The 16,945-nt window shown below is 47.4% G+C and overlaps 1 protein-coding gene across 2 annotated transcripts; it reads right to left on the bottom strand.

Moving 5' to 3' along the window:
- Positions 1–557: 557 nt before the first annotated feature.
- On the bottom strand, positions 558–16,945 carry DIPK1B (divergent protein kinase domain 1B). 2 transcript variants are annotated; one of them, XM_081847167.1, is made up of 5 exons: positions 16,807–16,945; positions 4,863–4,997; positions 3,815–3,922; positions 2,196–2,372; positions 558–1,619 (listed from the first exon to the last, which is right to left on the bottom strand). In XM_081847167.1, the coding sequence occupies exons 2-5, from the start codon at positions 4,917–4,919 to the stop codon at positions 807–809; spliced, it is 1,155 nt and encodes a 384-aa protein (XP_081703293.1). In that variant the 5' UTR covers positions 4,920–4,997; positions 16,807–16,945; the 3' UTR covers positions 558–806. The 2 variants fall into 2 exon arrangements, with proteins under 2 accessions (XP_081703293.1, XP_081703292.1); XM_081847166.1 differs by lacking the exon at positions 16,807–16,945 and adding an exon at positions 9,152–9,764.

Below are 16,945 nucleotides of genomic sequence, written 5' to 3'. Positions count from 1 at the left end.
AAAGAAAAAAATGTGTTGATGTTGTAAGATGTGACAAGACTGGTAAGATTGGGGAATTGCCCAAACTAGCAAATTCTAGTTTCTAGGAGTGAAGCATGCTAAGGCAGCATTTTGCAAAAGATCTCTGCACCCTGTCCAGAGGCCATGAGGTTTGTGGCTCTCTTGGAGCTTGTGAAGACCCAGATTCAAACCCTGGCATTGCCAGCAAGTTGCTCGGAAGCTGGGGATGGGTGGTAGATCAGTGGCCCCAGGGTCAATCCCTTGGAGCATCTCCAGGTGAGACTGGGAATGTCCCCTGTCTGAATTGCTAGGGAGCTGCTTCCAGCCCTTCTGGACAACACTAAGCTAGATGAACCCAAGGGTGTGACTCTGCATAAGGAGACCAGGATTCAAATCCCCTACTCAGCCATGAAGCTCACTGGCTGACCTTGGGGCATTCGCTTGCTTCTTAGCCTATCCTACCTTGTAGGGTGGTTGTTGGGATAAAATACACTCACTACCTTGAGTTTCTTGAAGGAGAGATGGGGCATATAAACCTAAGGACAAGGCCAAAGAGATAGAGAGAGCACTATTTATTTACATCAGAAGCTGTTCATCCAAAACAATTTCCCTTGCTTCACTGACAGTCTGTCCATCCAAAAGGGAGGAGGACCCACTGGTTATTCCACTTGTCCTTTCCCCCCTGTTGCTAAATCTTCCTGCTTGTATGCTTTTGGGGGCGGGGGGGGGGAGCAGAGTGCTCCCTGGCCCTCTTCCTCTTCTGCGATCCTCTGTGTGCAGCATCAGTGGTTTTCGGCATCCCACACCTATGAATATTTGGTATTTGAGATTTTCTTCCACAAGAGTGTCTTGAGGCTGCTGAGCACCAGTGAGTGGTGGACCTCCATCTGGCTGGCCAAGCCGCTGAGGGTTGTGCAGGTCTTGAGCTGCTTCTGAAGCTCATCTTTCAGATCGGAGGGCGCCCCGTGGAGCAAGTACTCCTGCAGAAGCCCACATACCTTGGCCAGGTTGGGCTGGACCACGTCACTCTTGCACTGCTTCATGAGCTTGTCGCAGGGGGCCACGCAGTCCCTCCCATAGGTGCAGTCCACGTTCTGCTCGCAGTGGCGCCCTTTGAGGAAGCCCCGAATAGTCATCTCTGTTGCCACCTTCCGGAGGTCCACCATCTTGAAGTCATGCCTGTCGTTGTAGCCCATGTTCTTGAAGCCTGCCTCGCAGATGTAGAAGTTGCCGTACATCCCGTGGAAGATCTCCTCCACAAACTCCAAGAGGCCAATGGCGATCTTCGCTCTCTGCGGCCAGGCTGGGGAGAACCACCGGTGGAGGACCCTGTGGATGGCCGCGGGCAGCAGTGGCTGCAGGAAGCGAGGGACCTCCACAGTATAGAGGGAGGTGTGGCGGATCTTCTCGGTGACGTACAGGTCCCCGCAGTGCCCCAGCAGTTGGGAGGTGTGCTCCTTCTCATGCAGGGAGAGTGTCAGCAAGAAGTCGTTCAGCTGCAGCAGTGCCCAGATGGATTTCGCCTCCGCCAGCGACAGTTTCCCATCTCGACTGACATCCGCCATGGCCATTATCTTGTTCACTAAGTTGGTGAAGGAGACCTGGTCACCTAGATTAGACTGCAAAAGACAGATAGTTTTTCATTTCATTTTACAGTCATACCTTGTGTTGCGTTTTCAGGTTGCGTCCCGCGGCAACCCGGAAGTACCGAAAAGAGTTACTTCTGGGTTTCGCTGCTCGTGCATGTGCAGATGAGCAAACTAACGTTGTGCGCATGCACAGAAGTGGTGAATCGCAATCCGCGCATGCGCAGACGTGGGTTACATTCTGCTCATGTTGCGAACGGGCCTCTGGAACGGATCCCATTCACAACCAGAGGTACCACTGTACTTCATTCCTTTTTTCTATCCTTTTTTCCCCTTTTGCTTCTAGCCTTTATTTACCATTATTAACAACGCTAAAATTGCAGTAGTAGGGTATTACAATCATCCCATATCCAAAGCAGATAAACAGTAAATAATATTGTTATGAGCTCACTGGCTTCCCGCCGCTACCCCCACCCCTGCTGGCAACAGCCCCACCCCTTTGCCCTCCTTCCAGGACTTCCAACTGCTAGCTCTGTTGTTTTGGATCCTCAGCCCCCTGAAAACAAGAAACCCTTCCCCCATTCCCTGCTGGTGTAGTGACAAACTCACTTTTAAGAAATTCAGGAGCATCTCCTTGAACTCATCCATCGATGTCCCCCGTGTCGGCTTGCTGAAAAGGACCACATCTCTCCTGGGGGCTGAGTCAGGGTTGCCATCGGCCTTGAGGGCCTCTTCAATGCCACATTTGATGATCACCTCCTTCTCTTTCCAGAGGCCGCTGTATACCTGCACCGAAGGAGAGGAATGTAACTTAGAGAGACAAACTGGATCTGCAGGACACAGATTTATTTGACAGGTGCCCAAAGTTCACAGAACGTTCACAGAACGTCCCCCCCCCCACACACAAAGGGACACTTAGTCCAACTCCCTGCATTGCAGGATTCACAGCTATGTTGACCAGTTGAAGTATGTGCCTGTCAGTATCAGAAGAAAGATTCCAAAAAGGGCGGCCTGAATGATCAGGTGGATGCAACTCAATGTGTAAAGTGATGCATGCTGGGGCAAAATAAATCATAATTCAACATACGCACTCCTGAGGTCTAAATTGGAAGTGGTGGACCATGAGCAAGAACTTGGTGCCATAGCAGAGAGCTTGATGAAGGTGTTGGGCCAGTTTGGTGGTCATGAAAAACACAAACCAGGCCTAGGGATCATCATGGAAGGAATTGGAAATAAACTGCCAGTGTCATTGTGCTGTTAAATAGATCTAAGTTGCAACTGCGTTTGGAATATTGTGTGCCATTTTGGTTGCCTCACCTAAAAAGGGATATTGTATATTATCAGTTTTTAAGAATCATTTTTATTGGCTTTACAAATACAAAATACAAATAAACAGAGAATAAAAAAGTATATCTAAATAAAGAGATTCTCTGAATCTCAAGACTTCCCCCGTCCCCTCCATGGGGTCTCATTTTAAATATCGACTACTGCATATTCATCAATACTCCATTTTTTATATCAAATCATATTATACATCATAATTTTTACACTACAAGTAAAATCAAAATCCTGCCTTTGTTTCCATCTGCTTACAGTGGTCTCCTAAATAACTTATACATTTTTCCCATTCTTTTATAAAGTTTTTGTCCTTTCGGTTTCTGAGTTTTCCAGTCAGTTTTGCCATCTCAGAATAGTCCATCAGCTTGGTTTGCCATTCTTCTCTGGTAGGGACTTTGCAAAAAAGGATATTGTAGAGTTGGAAAAGGTTTAGTAAATGGCAAGCGAAATGATTGAGTTGATGATGGAGCGACTCCCCTCTGAGGAAAGGACTTTTCAATTTTGAGAAAAAGATAGGCAATAAGATAAAAAAAAAATACAAAATTATACATAGCATGGAAAGAGGAATGGGTTTTCTCCTTCCCTCATGGACTCATGGACATTCAGTGACTCTGAATGTTAGGAAGATCCAGGACAGACAAAAAGTCCTTCATGCAGCACACAATTAAGCTTTGGAACTTGTTCCCACAGGAGGCAGTTGCAGCCAGCAACATGCATGGTTTTAAAAAGAGGGTTGGACAAATTCACCAATTTAATTGACCACCTTCTCACCAGCATACAGCAAGACTTAAGCAGCCTGCCCAGCACTGTGATGTCTCTACCTCATCCCTGCTCCCTGCCAACTTCAAAGTCTTTCCATAGCTCCAGCCAACGATGGAAAGTCAACCTACCTGCTGGGTGGGAGAGGACGAGAGGCAGTGCTGGAACACCAATGTATGATCCTTGCAAAGGTCTTTACACGTCGACCCGGAAATTATTCCTTTATTATATTGGTCACACTGGAAAGGAGGAGGAGGAGAAAACAAAGGAATCAATAACTGTTAGCTATCATATCACACCTTTCCTCAAAGGAGTGTGAGGTGGTGTATGTGGCTCTGCTTCCCCTGTTTACCCTCCCAACAACCCTAGGGTAGGGCTGAGAGACAGTGACTGGTCCAAGGTCAACCAGTAAGCTTCATGCCCTGGGGTTGGTGTCCCCTCAAACACTACAGTTCTATGTTTATACAGCTCAGTTTCTTCAGCAAAGCAATGCGTTCCCATGTTACTTCCTTCCCTCCTGAACCAGGCAGGAAAGAGGATGTCATATTTGTCAGGGGAAGGAGAATCTCACATTTCTTCACTCCGGCCAAAAGCCCCTCCTGCTCCTTCCCCAGCAGTCGGGGACCATTCCTCATTGGACCATCATTAAATCAGAGCTCAGAGAACTCTTCATTAGAAGGCACCACTCTGGGCAAGTAGCAGATGGCAAACAACAGCCATCTGGCCATTGAAGTTCCTCTGGAGGCTCCTTATGCAGCAGCCAAAAGTTCCAGGCTTCTCTTCTGCTCACTTGGCTTCAGATCCATTATAGGTCCAAGTCCATGCAGTACCCCAGCAGACAGGGAACTTTTTCCAATGGAAATGCTATCACAGTAGACCTTAAGAGAAGCCTGGCTGCAGCTCCATCAGGCCAATGGCACATCTAGCCCACATCTAGCCTCTGCTCTCACAGAGGCTTACCAGTTGTCCCGAAAGGAAGCCCAAAAGTAGGACCCGAATGCCTAGGACCTGCAATTCCTAGCAACTGATATTCATGCAGTCCTAGAATTGTAGCGTTGGAAGGAACCCCAAGGGCCATCTGGCCTCCAGCAAATGAGACCCCACTGCCTTCTGATGCAATATTATTCATAGTAATCATCATAATAAATAATTTTGCAAATGTGGATGGGGAACACTCACGATGATCATCTGGCAGACGTGTCCTCTGCAGAGTTCTGAATAGGACGAGTAATGCATGTAGACCACCCAGCTGCCCACAAAAATGCCCAGCCAGGCAAAAAATAGGTACTTGACCTTGATGCCAGGAAGACGGCTCTGTGAGGTTGGGAAGAGAGAGCAAAAGAAATTTAAGGAGAGCCAAAACAGGTATGGAAGGATATATCTATATGTACACAAAACCCACATCTGTCAACGTGTTACAGGCAAGGTGATGGTCCCAGGCCAAGTACAGTGTCCCAGGCCCAGAAAAAATCCTGCTGGCACCACAACAGCTCAGGAGTAAACCCAGAGTTTCATTTTTGCTTTTCCTCTTTCTAAGTCTGCCTGGATCGGCACCTGTGCATGCCAGTAGGCCAGTCAGCATGGCATATTGGTTAGAGTGTCAGACTGCTAGTACTTGGGAGAGACCAGGGTTCAAATGAGAAAGAGGTTCCCTGTCTGAAACATTGGAGAGCTTCTGCCAGTCAGTGTAGACAGTACTGAGTTAGAACAATGAGCCCAGCTTGATAAGAGGGCAGCATCTTATTTAAATTGGCTTATTATTTAGAACATGAGGACTAGAGCCTTATTTTTTAGGTAAAAGCCTCAGTGGTAGAGCACCGGCTTTGCCTGCAGAAGGTCCCATGTTCAATTTCCAATGGCATCTCTAGGCCATGCTTGGGAAGACTCCTTGATACCCTGGCAATCCACTGCTGCCAGTCAGTGTAGTCGATACTGGATAGACCAATGGTCTGTGTTGGTTTAAGGCAGCAGCCTTATTCAATTCACCTTCCTTCAGAACTTTGAGGACTAGAATTTGGCCATGACTGAGGGAGGGAGGGCCATAGCTTCCTATGTTCTTGTGTTAGAGGACTGTAGCACAGTTAGTCCTTGTAGTTCTAAACAAAGTGTTGAATTAAACAAAGGTCTGAGAGACTAGAGGTTTGAGTTTCCAGACAGATTTGGGACGCAATGGCTGTTTTTCTTATAAACTCTCCAACTTCAGTAATAATAACAACTCTTAACATCTCCACCCCTAGGAAAGGTAACCATCTTTACATTTTGAAATCAGGAAAGCTTGCACACTATGTTGTGAAGTTTCTGGTTAGCCTAATACAGATTTTGGAATTATTTTTACAGCTTACCTTTATTTTACTTTGTGACTCTTAGGTAGGAACTTGACTGTGCTGATTTCTTCATGTGAGTTTTGGGACTGGCGGTGGCGAGGGAGGTTGTCAAGCTATCTCGACCTTCAACAACCTGGAGCCATCCTGATGTTTTGGACTACAACCCCCATCAGCACCAGCCAGAAACGCACAAACATCTGGCAGGCAAAGGTTAAGCTTAGATGTATAAGTTCTGATGGAAGAACTGGCTGGTTCCTCCCCCAGTGGAGAGTCAGCACTCTGGATTGTGGACTTTGCAGTTATGTAATGCACATTTTGCCTCTTTGGGGGCTTACTGGATGGAAATTCATGCCACTCTCACTGATAAAGGCCATCTCAGTCTTGCAAAGCAAAGGTGAATTATAATCTTTTCAGCAGCAGGTTGGGAGTCCTCTATTCTCAGACATTTGGTGGGATAGTTTTTTTTTAATTTTGGCATTGTGTTGACAATTATTCCTGATGTGTTTAGCGAATAGGAGGGCTGCTTTGATTTTAACACGATACAGATATTTCTGTCTGTATCCTTTTAAAATTTTTGTGTATTTTAATGACAGAGATTCCTTGATTCCTTTCCTGGAAAAGGCATCAAAGAAATTAAACTAACAAAATATTCTACTGAGATGTTCCCAATGCAAACTAATAAGTCTGATTTGGCTCTGGGGCTGTGAACATTTCTTTCCTTACTTGATAAGTAGCTCTCTCCTTTCGACCTGAGAGTTAAAGGGCACCCTTGCCTAACCTTTTCAGGTGGGCAAGAAAGTATGTTGCCATTTGGCTAATTGAAGAATGGAAAGGAATCCCACCAAGTTTAGTGGGTGTTACTCCCAGGTAGAAGACAGGAGTGCCTGGCGTGCTCTGATCCAGGGGGTCACGAAGAGTCGGACACGACTAAACGACTAAACAACAACAACAACACTCCCAGGTAAGTATAATATAAGATTTTGGCCTTTCTCTTCAACAATGACCTGTACCTCTTAAGATGCAATTCCTAAAGCATCTCAAGAAGGCAGCCACTATTGAGGTTTTCACAATAGGCGAAATATATTGAAGCTTAATTCATCTGCCTTGTCACTGTTTCATCAGCTTAAAAAAAAATCCAACATGCTTGATTGACATGGCCCAAATTATCTCGATTTAGTGAGGGGGATATGGGGAGAAGTTGCAAAACAGTTTTTAAAAAAATGTCCCTTACAATACAATCCTATATTTGTTTAGTCAAATGTAAATCGCCTTGAATTCAATGGAGCTAATCGTCCAATGTGCATCTAGTCCAGCCTCCTGTTCTCACAATGGGCAACCAGATGCCTCTTCCGGGAAACCTGCAAGCAGGATTTGACCATAAGAGCACCTCTTCCCCTCCTGTGGATTCCAGCTACCGATATTCAGAAGAATCATTACTGCCCCTAATAATAATAATTGATAGCCCTTTCCTCCATTAATTTGTCTAATTCTCTTTTAAAGCAATTTAAGTTGGTCACCTTCCTTTCTGTGGGAGTGAGTTCCACAGCCTAAATGCACTGGGTGAAGAAGGATTTTCTTCTTCCTACCCTGAACCTTCCAACATCCAGCTTTGTTGGATGCCCACAAGTTTTAGTGTTATGAGAGAGGGAGGAATTATGCTATGCATAATTTTATAAACTTCTATCATGTTGTATCTTAAACTAAAAAGCCCCAACCTTTCGTCTAGGAGAGTTGCTCCATGTCCACTTTCAGTTGCCCTTTTCTGAACCTTTTCCAGCTCCCAGGCCAGAACTGTACACATTATTCCAAAACTGGTCCCACCCCCATAGGTCCATTGGCCTTTGAACTTGGGAAAGAGATGCCCCTTATTCTAACACATGCACAGACCCACTGGGAGCAGAACAGAGCAGAGCAGCCTAGCCACAGCTATGCACTATTTCTTACCATCGTCTGCAATGGATGTTGGGAACACTGGAAGCTGCCTTCTGCAGGGCCAGACCCTTGGTCCACACTGACTGGCATTCACACTTCCCCACACTTCAGACAGGGCATCCTTCCCCAGCCCAACCTGGAGATGCCATTAGGGATTGAACCTGGGACCTTCTGCATGCCCAGCAGCTGTTCTGCCACTGAGTAGAAATCCTCTGGAAATATTTTCAACACTGACTGGCAGCACCTCTCCACCCATTCTGGCAGGAAGTCTCTTTCCTTTGCCCTACTTTGGATATCTGGACACTACTGCCCCTCTCCTGAGAATGGCAGGATTCAAGAGAGTCTCACTGCCATTTCCAAGCCAGTTTTCATTCTACACACACACACACACACACACACACACACACACACACACACCCTTGCTTGATTTGAAGGGCACTTTGTGTTTCCCTGCTGCAGCATTTGCCTGGCATTTGGGCACCAGAGATGTTGCAGTGCAGAATGCCCCCAAACTCTTGGCCTTTTGCAATTGCCAGCTGGCCTGGCTGATTTGCATGGCTGCCTCCAAATGGGCCAGATATTATTCTCCAGCACTCAGAGGCATCCCACACTGTCTCTGGCCTTTCCTCAATATCTCCCCTTGGGGACACACAAACCAGTCCCCCAGGTTCATTAAAAATAATAAATACACGTGCTTCGACAGTGAACACACTTCTTGCAGGGGCTTCTGCTTGTAGAAGCTAAAACCCAAAAACCAGAAAAGGAGGGGGGTGTACTAGAAAAGCAGATGAACCGGTGCAGGGGTTCTCCACCTGCTTGTGGGGCCAACGGGGGGGGGTCCTCCTTCGCCCCCAGGAGGTTCCTCCTGCTTTTTTTTACCTGCTGCACCAGGTAACGCCCAAGTACCCCTTTGGCGCTTAAGCGGTAAATGGTCCAGTGGTGGGGAAGAAGCTGCCTTTGACATTGACAAGCTTGTCAATTGCAAGAGGCAAAGGCGCGCGGCGCCCCAGTATGCAATCTCCAGCAAGAAGGGCGGCCTTTTTATCCTTATTTTTTTGCTCCGAAGCCTCAACCCATCTTGAGAGATCAATTCTCCGCCCCCGCCCCCACGCAGTACCTGCAAACGGCACTGAGCTTCAGCTCGGAGGCCAGAGAGACACCCCCTCCCCTTCCATCGTTTCTCTCTCCATCCGCGCCCGCCTTCGCTCTCACCTGCAGCCCCATGGAGAGGGGGCAAAAAAGTACCAGCTGCACAACCCTTCTCATGCTGGGCTCTGGCAGTGCAGGGGGGGGGGGTGTCTCTTTTGTTCCAAGCCCCCCCTGGAAAGAAGGGGGGAGGCGCTGCGCTCACGCCAGACTGGACAGGGCAGGGACTGGGGGGCTCGGTGGGTCCAAGGAAGTGGGTCTTCCAGGCTGGCCGAGGTGGGGGCCCCTGCTGCCTCCCCGTTGCTGCCGCATCTTCCTCCTTCTTCCTCCTCCTCCTCTGGATGATGCTGCGGAGACGCTCCTTAAAGGGGACGCCTGTCCAGGCACATTTCTGCCCGCCGATGGAAAAAGAGACCCGAGGGGGAGCTTCCCCCCTCCCCTTCTCCTTCCGTCCACAATCGGGTCTCCAGCTTCCGCTTATAAGTCTTTGTGGCATCTTCAGGCAGAAGGCAGGAGGTTTTTGGGGGAAGAAGGGGAGCCCAGGCCCCCCAAAAAAACATCCCTGGAGGAGAGAAGGGGGTCTCCCAACCCCAGGAAGGGCAGCTGGCTTCCCACATTTGGAAATGGATGAAGTGGCGTTGGTACCTTCTGCAAAACACACTTGGCATCCTTCAACCTTAAAACCCCGCTCCTGCAAGAGGCTAGGAGGACCAACCACCTGGGCAGCGATAATCTTATTACTCGCCCTTCACCCTAAGGTCCGAGGGCATGTTACAACCATTTAAAATATAATTTTTAAAAAAGGAAAAAATAAGAGCATTTCTGAATCAGGCCAGTGGCCCACCTAGAGCAGCATCCTCTTCTCAGTGACCAATCCAGTGAGAAACCTGCAGGTGGGACCCAAGCACAAGAGCAACATTCTCCCTTAATGTGGTTTCCAGAAGGATTGCTGCCTCCAGCTGGGGAGGTAGGCCAGAGCCATTGTGGTTAGTGGCTATGGATAGCCCTCTCCACCTCCATGAAACTGTCTAATCTTCTTTTGATGTCATCTTGCTTGGTGACTGTCACTGCCTCCTGTGGGAGTGAGTTCCACAGTTTAACTATTTAAATTTTTTTTAAAAAAAACAGTTTTCCAAAACTTATAGTTACAGGAGGTACTATGGGGGGAAAAAAGCATTAAATAAAAATAACATCTAATAAAAATTAAAATAATTAAAATACAATGGCTTATATTTTAGATTTCCAATCTTTCTGCATCAGAAATCTTCAAAGCTTGAAAGAGGGTGAGACCAATTGGAGGAGGAGGCTACTGATAGCTACTAGCCCTGATGGTTAGGTTTTGTGTTTGTGCAACAGGACCTCCACTGCTGGATGCTCTTAAGACAGGATGCTCAGTCTAACCCACTTGTGTAGAAACAGAGGAAGCTGGCTTAAACTAAGTCAGGCCACTAGGTCCATCTAGCTCAAGACTGTATACACTGATCAGCAGTGGCTCTCCAAAGTTTCTGGCAGGGTTTCTTTCCCAGCCTTGCCTGGAGATTCCAGCAGGGATTGAAGCTTGGACCTTCTGTATGCAGGACAGGTGCTCTGTATCTGTATCTACAGTCCTTCCCCTAAAAATAAACTTAAGGTTCCAGACCTCAAGAAGGGCTGATTTTTCCAGAGCTTTTTGGCAGAGGGTCTTTCGCCAGTACTGTGTGCAGATGTCTCTGGGGACTGAACCTTCCATGTGCAAAGGAGATACCATATTCTACCCCTTCAACATAAAATACGATTCTAGTCCTTGTAGTTCAATTGAACAGGAATGTGGGGATCTGCCTTCTATCGAGTCAGACCGTTGGTCCATCCAGTGTACTGTATACACTGGCTTGCAGCAGTGGCTCTCTCCAGGGTTTCAGGCAGTGGTCTTTCTCCCCCAGCCTCTGGAATAAGATGGATCCAGAGCAGAATGGATTCTGAGTAGACTCAGTTGCCTCTGGAATAAGACCTCAGCTAATCCTCAGTCTGATGTTTTCTTTTCCTTTGCAATATATTTGCCCTCTTAAGCGTCTCATCTCTGCACACCACAAACTGAAGGAGCTCCCAGGAAATAGTGCACAGGTCAAAAACACCACCCACCCTTCAAGAGAACAGCTGTGTTGGAACGCATCTCCCACAGAGGGGTTGGCGCACCTGACATAGCCAGTAGGTGGCATGTTGAACTCAAGAAAAATAAAGTCTCCACCTGCAGATAGTTTGGAGTTAAAAGGAAATAACATATTTACTCAAGTCTAATGTGCCATCGAATCTAAAGTGCACCTTAATTTCCACAACGTAATTTGGCCAAAAAAGGTGACCATTAGATGTGAGTAAAAATGGTAGTTGTTATGTTTTTCTGTTTCTTCTTCTGATGGTTATGCCTTAGAAGTATAAAATCTCTAATAAAAGCAAAGTTAATAGGAAAGAAGGAGAACATTGCTGGAACTCCAGACACACTCCGGCTCCCAGCAGCCACTGCAGATCATCTGCTTTGGTTGCAGTCAGCCCCAAGTTTCATCAATGGCATCTCCAGGTGGGGTAGGGAATGTTCCCTGCCCGAAACCCTAGAGAGGCACTGCCAGTCAGTGTATGCAGTGCTGAGCTAGGTGGACCAAGGGTCTGACATGATCTAAGACAGCCTCTCTTAGCCCCTGAAATTACTTCTGTTTATTAAAAGTCACCTTATTGTGATCTATCAGTGTAACATTCGGAACAGCCTAAGGTCACCAACAGTTCTGTGCCCCAAAGATCATACAGCGGGCATAGGCAAACTCGGCCCTCCAGATGTTTTGGGACTACAACTCCCATCATCCCTAGCTAACAGGACAAGTGGTCAGGGATGGTGGGAATTGTAGTCCCAAAACATCTGAAGGGCCGAGTTTGCCTATGCCTGTCATACAATCTACATAAGGAAGAACTTTCTGATGGCAAGAGCAGTTCAACAGTGCTGTGGAACAGACTCCCTCAGAAGGTGGTAGACTCTCACTTCCTTTGAGGTTTTTAAGCAGAGGTTAGATGGCCATATGTCATGGATGCTTTAGTTGAGATTCCTGCATTGCAGGGGGTTGGAACAAAATGACGCCACCGCCAAAGTCCTAGCTCCACAATCCATTGGAGGAAAAGCCCCTGAGCTCTCAGGAACTAGCCTGACCCCATGGACGCAGGTTTTGGACCACTTCCAACATCCCCTCTCACTTCCAAAGGAGGCATCCTTGATATGTGCATAGCCAGTCAATGGGGAAAGTGGTTTCTGGGAGGGTTTCAGGCAGGGGACATTCCCATTCTCACTTGGAGATGTGAGGGGTTGAGCCTGAGACCTTCTGCATGCAAAGTGAGTGTTCTGCCACTGACCTTCCTAAGGGAATGACCCAAGCACAAGAGCATTCTGCCCTTCTTTGGCTCCCAGGAACCAGGATTCAGGAGCATTACTGCCTCTGATTGTGGAGGCAGAGCATAGCCTTATCCTCCATGAATAGTCTCATCCTCTATGACAGGGATGTCCAACTTCCAAGAGACTGCGATCTACTCCCACTATAAAAATACTGGCAGTGATCTACCCATTCAATTGACCAAAGTTGCTGAGCTTTTCTTGGGGGGGGGGACCCAAAGTTGTTGAGCTTTTTTGTTTTTGTTTTGTTTTTTGGTCGATCGATCAGGATCATGCGATTGACCAGGGTCGACCAGGAACACCCCGCGATCAACCGGTACATCACAATTGAACGGTTGGACATCCCTGTTCTATGACATGAGAAGAGCCTGCTGGATCAGGCCAGTGGGGGGCCCACCTAGTCCAGCCTGCTCTCACAATAGCTAATCAGGTGCTCCCATGGGAAGCCCGCAAGCAACAGCAACTCTCCCATTGTTATTCTCCATTATCTGGGTATTCAAATGTAGATTGCCCCTGGGCATGGAGGTCCTGCAAACACAATAGACCTCCTTAAGAAGAGCCTGCTTGCTGGATCAGGCCAGTGGTCCATCTAGTCCAGCACCCTGTTCTCACAGTGGCTAACAGGAAACCCACAATCAACACCTGAGCACAAGAGCCCTCTCCCTTTGTGCAGTTTCCAGAAACTGGTATTCAGAAGTTCTACTGCTTCCTATGGTGGAGGCAGAGCATAACCACCATGTAGTAGCCACTGATAGCCCTCTCCTCCTCCATGAATTTGTCTAAGGCTCTTTAAAAGCCATCTGCGTTGGTTGCCATCACTTCCTCCTGTGGGAGCAAGTTCCATAGTTAAACTACATGCTGCATGAAGGAGGACTTCTTTTTATCTGTCCTGAATCTTTCAACATTCAGCTCCACTGAATGCCCACAAAAGAGGAAGAAGGACTTCTTTCTATTCACTCTCCATGACATGCATAATTTTATGAACTCTCTTTTACTTGGCTTTCCTCTAAACCAGTGGTTCCCAACCTTTTTTTGGCCACACCCCACCTAAGCATCTCTAAAATCCTGAACCACCACCCCAATTACATATAATTCTTATTATTCAAAAAGTGAACTCCTATTCACGTGGCGGAAGCCTAAAAGGCCAGTAACTTGGTCTAAACGTTCTCAAATTGCCCCCCTTTAAAAATCAAATTGCCCCCCTGTGGGGCGTGTGCTCCACATTAGGAACCACAGCTCTAAACCAAAAGGTCCCAAACTTTCAGGAGTCACTTGAGATAAAGCAGGGTGCCCCAGTTCTAGAGCCCTAGCAACTCAGCTCTTATTAGCCTAGAACACCTGTCTTGCCATTGTTCCCTTCCTCAGCCTGCTGCAGTTGCCAGGGCCTTGAGTTCAGTTCTCCAGGGAACTGGGTGCCTGATGGTAGCTGAGTCAGGCTCCTTTTTTCTCCTTAAAGCACGGGTTTCCACATTTTGCTGAGGCAAGACCTTTAAACCTTGTGATAGATTGGGAAGAGGCAGCTGATCCAGATTTCTGTAGTTTTGTTTCTGAACTGGCTGGCCTCGGCAACATTAAGTGGAAGAATTTCTGCCCGAGATAGAGGGAAGGGCTTGTTCCAATTGCTTGGGAAGTGGAGGATTTTTCTATTCCAGCTAAACTTAGTGTGATGCCTTTGCAGAGGTCTCTGGTGGTTTGCTCAGTCTGGTGCTGACCACAAGCAGTTCCTGGCTGAACCTGCAAAAATGTGCAATCCTACTTTCACTCTTGTTATAGATGCAGGGGTGGCTAAACCCAATAAACTAACAATTTTTCTCTTCACTGGCTGGCCTAGTGAAGAGCAAATCTGTTAACATGACAAATGGGCCATCTGAGAGGAATCCTTTGGTCTGGGGAGACAGATGTTGCCAAGGTGATGGTGTGTGTGTGTTTGAAGTGACAGGAAAAGTGAGTTTTTAGCAAGGTGTTCTGCAAAAGAGGAGGAGGGAAAGACTGGGATCCATGTTGGGCAGGCTGGCTGAGGGCTGGCTGGGAGAGATACCTTGAATTCCAGGGCTGCTCTGCTGTGGTGGACAAGCCCCTCTTGAAATGACCATGCTGTAAGATCTGGACTCCCTCCCTGCAGCGTGAAGGTGTAAATAGGTGAATAAACTATATTTCTTAAAACTATGTCAGTCTCCGTTGTGTCTCAATTCTTCAAAGGAACACAAACCTTGGGTGAGTGCTGGGAACTCCCTGGCCTCTTGCTACTGCTTAGCAGAGAGACGGAGAGGCACTCGGCTTTTCTAACAACTCTGAATGAGAGCTGAGTTGGGAAAGGGCTGTAGCTCAATGACAGAGCACCTGCTTGGCATGCGGAGGATCCCAGGCTCATCTTCTAGTTTCTCCAGGTAAAGGTCCTCCATCTGAAACCCTAGAAAGTCACAACCAGTCAGGTGTGAACATTACTGAGTAGATGGACCAAGGGCCTCAGTAGAAGGCAGCTTCCTATGTTCCTATTTAACTCAGAACTATGAAGACTAGGATCTTACTTAATTTTTAGGAGTAGGGCCATAGCTCCATGGTAGACCACCTGCTTTCTGCCTGTGACTCTGGGGAGTCACTGCCAGTCAGAATAGACAATGCTGAGCTAGGTGGACTGATGCTCTATAACTCTGTGTCATGCAACTTCTTATGTCTGATCCTTCAGTGGCTTTGCAAAGGTTTTTGGCCCTGAAGAGCAGCCATAACTGGAATGAATGAATGAATGAATGAATGAATGAATGCATGGACTAGGTGTTTGGAGAGCAGTGGCGTGGGGGGAAATCCACTGACCAGCCTTGCAAGCTCAGCAACTGGTTGGCCTCCCCACTCCTTGGGGTTGTCCCTACTATCAGCACAGCATCTTACTGGTAGGCACAATGGCTATGCTCTTGCTCTGCAGATGGAAGCAGCAGGAGAGGAGAGGGCTCCTGTGCTCAGGGTCAGCTTGGAGGTTTCTGTTTGGAGCATCTCGCTGGCTACTGGTGATAATAGGATGCTGGACTAGGTGGGCCATTGGCCTGATCCATGAGGGCTCTCCTTATCTTTTTATTTAAGAGGCGCCCTGCTAGATCAGGCCAAGATGGGCAACCCCACCAAACCCAGAATCCTATTCTCTATAGGAACCCAGGAAGCTCCAGGAAGCCCACAAGCCAGGTATCTCTTTGCATCTTTACAGGTGGACATCCCTAGGTGCCTGGAGTCAAGAAAACATATTTTTGTGGTTGCTTTTATGTGATTGTTCTCATTTTAATAACGAGTTTGTCCTGTAGATGATGATAATTGCATAAGAACCAGCCCCTGACTTTATCAGAAGACAAAGAACTTAGCTGGCTGCCTTTCCCAACACACCCTGCTCTTGTTTTTTGATTTTGTCAACCCTTCACCCAGCTGGGGAAATTTTGTGTTGAAACCAGAAAGTGTTTCTGCTGGTGGTTAAAGTACAGGGAAGCAGAAGGCACCCTGTGGTGGGCAGAGCCTCTTTAAGATCAGCTTATTACCGGGTGAAATCTGGGCTCTGGAATGTGAAGCAAGAAGAGACAACAGTGCTCCTGAGCCAGGTGCAGACTGCATTTCCCTCCCTGCCAAAAAACCACTGAGAGTCTCATTTACATCAAGGATCAGGGAGAAGGATCACAGTTGTGTGTGTTTTCTGGAAATGTTCTGGGTCATGCCATTTCTGCTGGCCACAGAGCCCATAGCCTTACATCAGGTCAGATCCCTAGTCCATCTTGATTAATATTGTCTGCACTGACTGGCAGCAGCTGTTCTGGCTTTTAAACAGGGGGCTCTTTACCAACCCTATGTGAAGATGCCAGCGGGGATTGAACCTGCGACCTTCTGCATGAAAAGCAGGTGCTATACCACTGAACTATCTGCTAAAAATTAATAGATTCCAGTCTTCAAGGTTCTGAATAAAGGGATTGAACCTTAGGCCTTCTGCATTTAAAGCAGCTGCTCCGGTACAACAGAGGCACTGCATTTTCCGAACTGGTGTTTATACTGGCAGGCTATGAACAAGGGCTAATTTTGAAAAGCAACATAGACTCAGGGCAGAACTTGGAGAATTCCCACACAGACCTACCCTTTTTTTCCTTTGCAGATTGCATTCTACAGAAAGGAAGAAAACAGAAACTTGATGCCGCCACCCCCCCCCCCCCGCTTTCTCTTTATAAGCTGCCTTAGACAATATTTCCACCAGGGGAAGTCAATCAAAGCAAACACCACCAGGTTCTGTCAGTGGGGCCAAATCTCAGCTAAAATGCAACCCAACGTGCTTCCCACCCAAAACTCTCACCTTCCCAATCTGCGTTTATGTAATCCTGGCTTTCAACAAAAGCATCCAAAGTCCATCACCACGGAGAGGCCCTTAGGACATATCCTGCCACTGCCTTTTGCCAGAGTCACGATGGAGCAGTCTAACCTGGGAATAGCAG

Source organism: Podarcis erhardii, assembly GCF_964252035.2.
Source record: "Podarcis erhardii genome assembly, chromosome: Z".
NCBI lineage: Eukaryota > Metazoa > Chordata > Lepidosauria > Squamata > Lacertidae > Podarcis > Podarcis erhardii.
The sequence above is the reverse complement of the archived record's forward strand: the minus strand, read 5'-3'. Positions and strand labels throughout refer to the sequence as shown.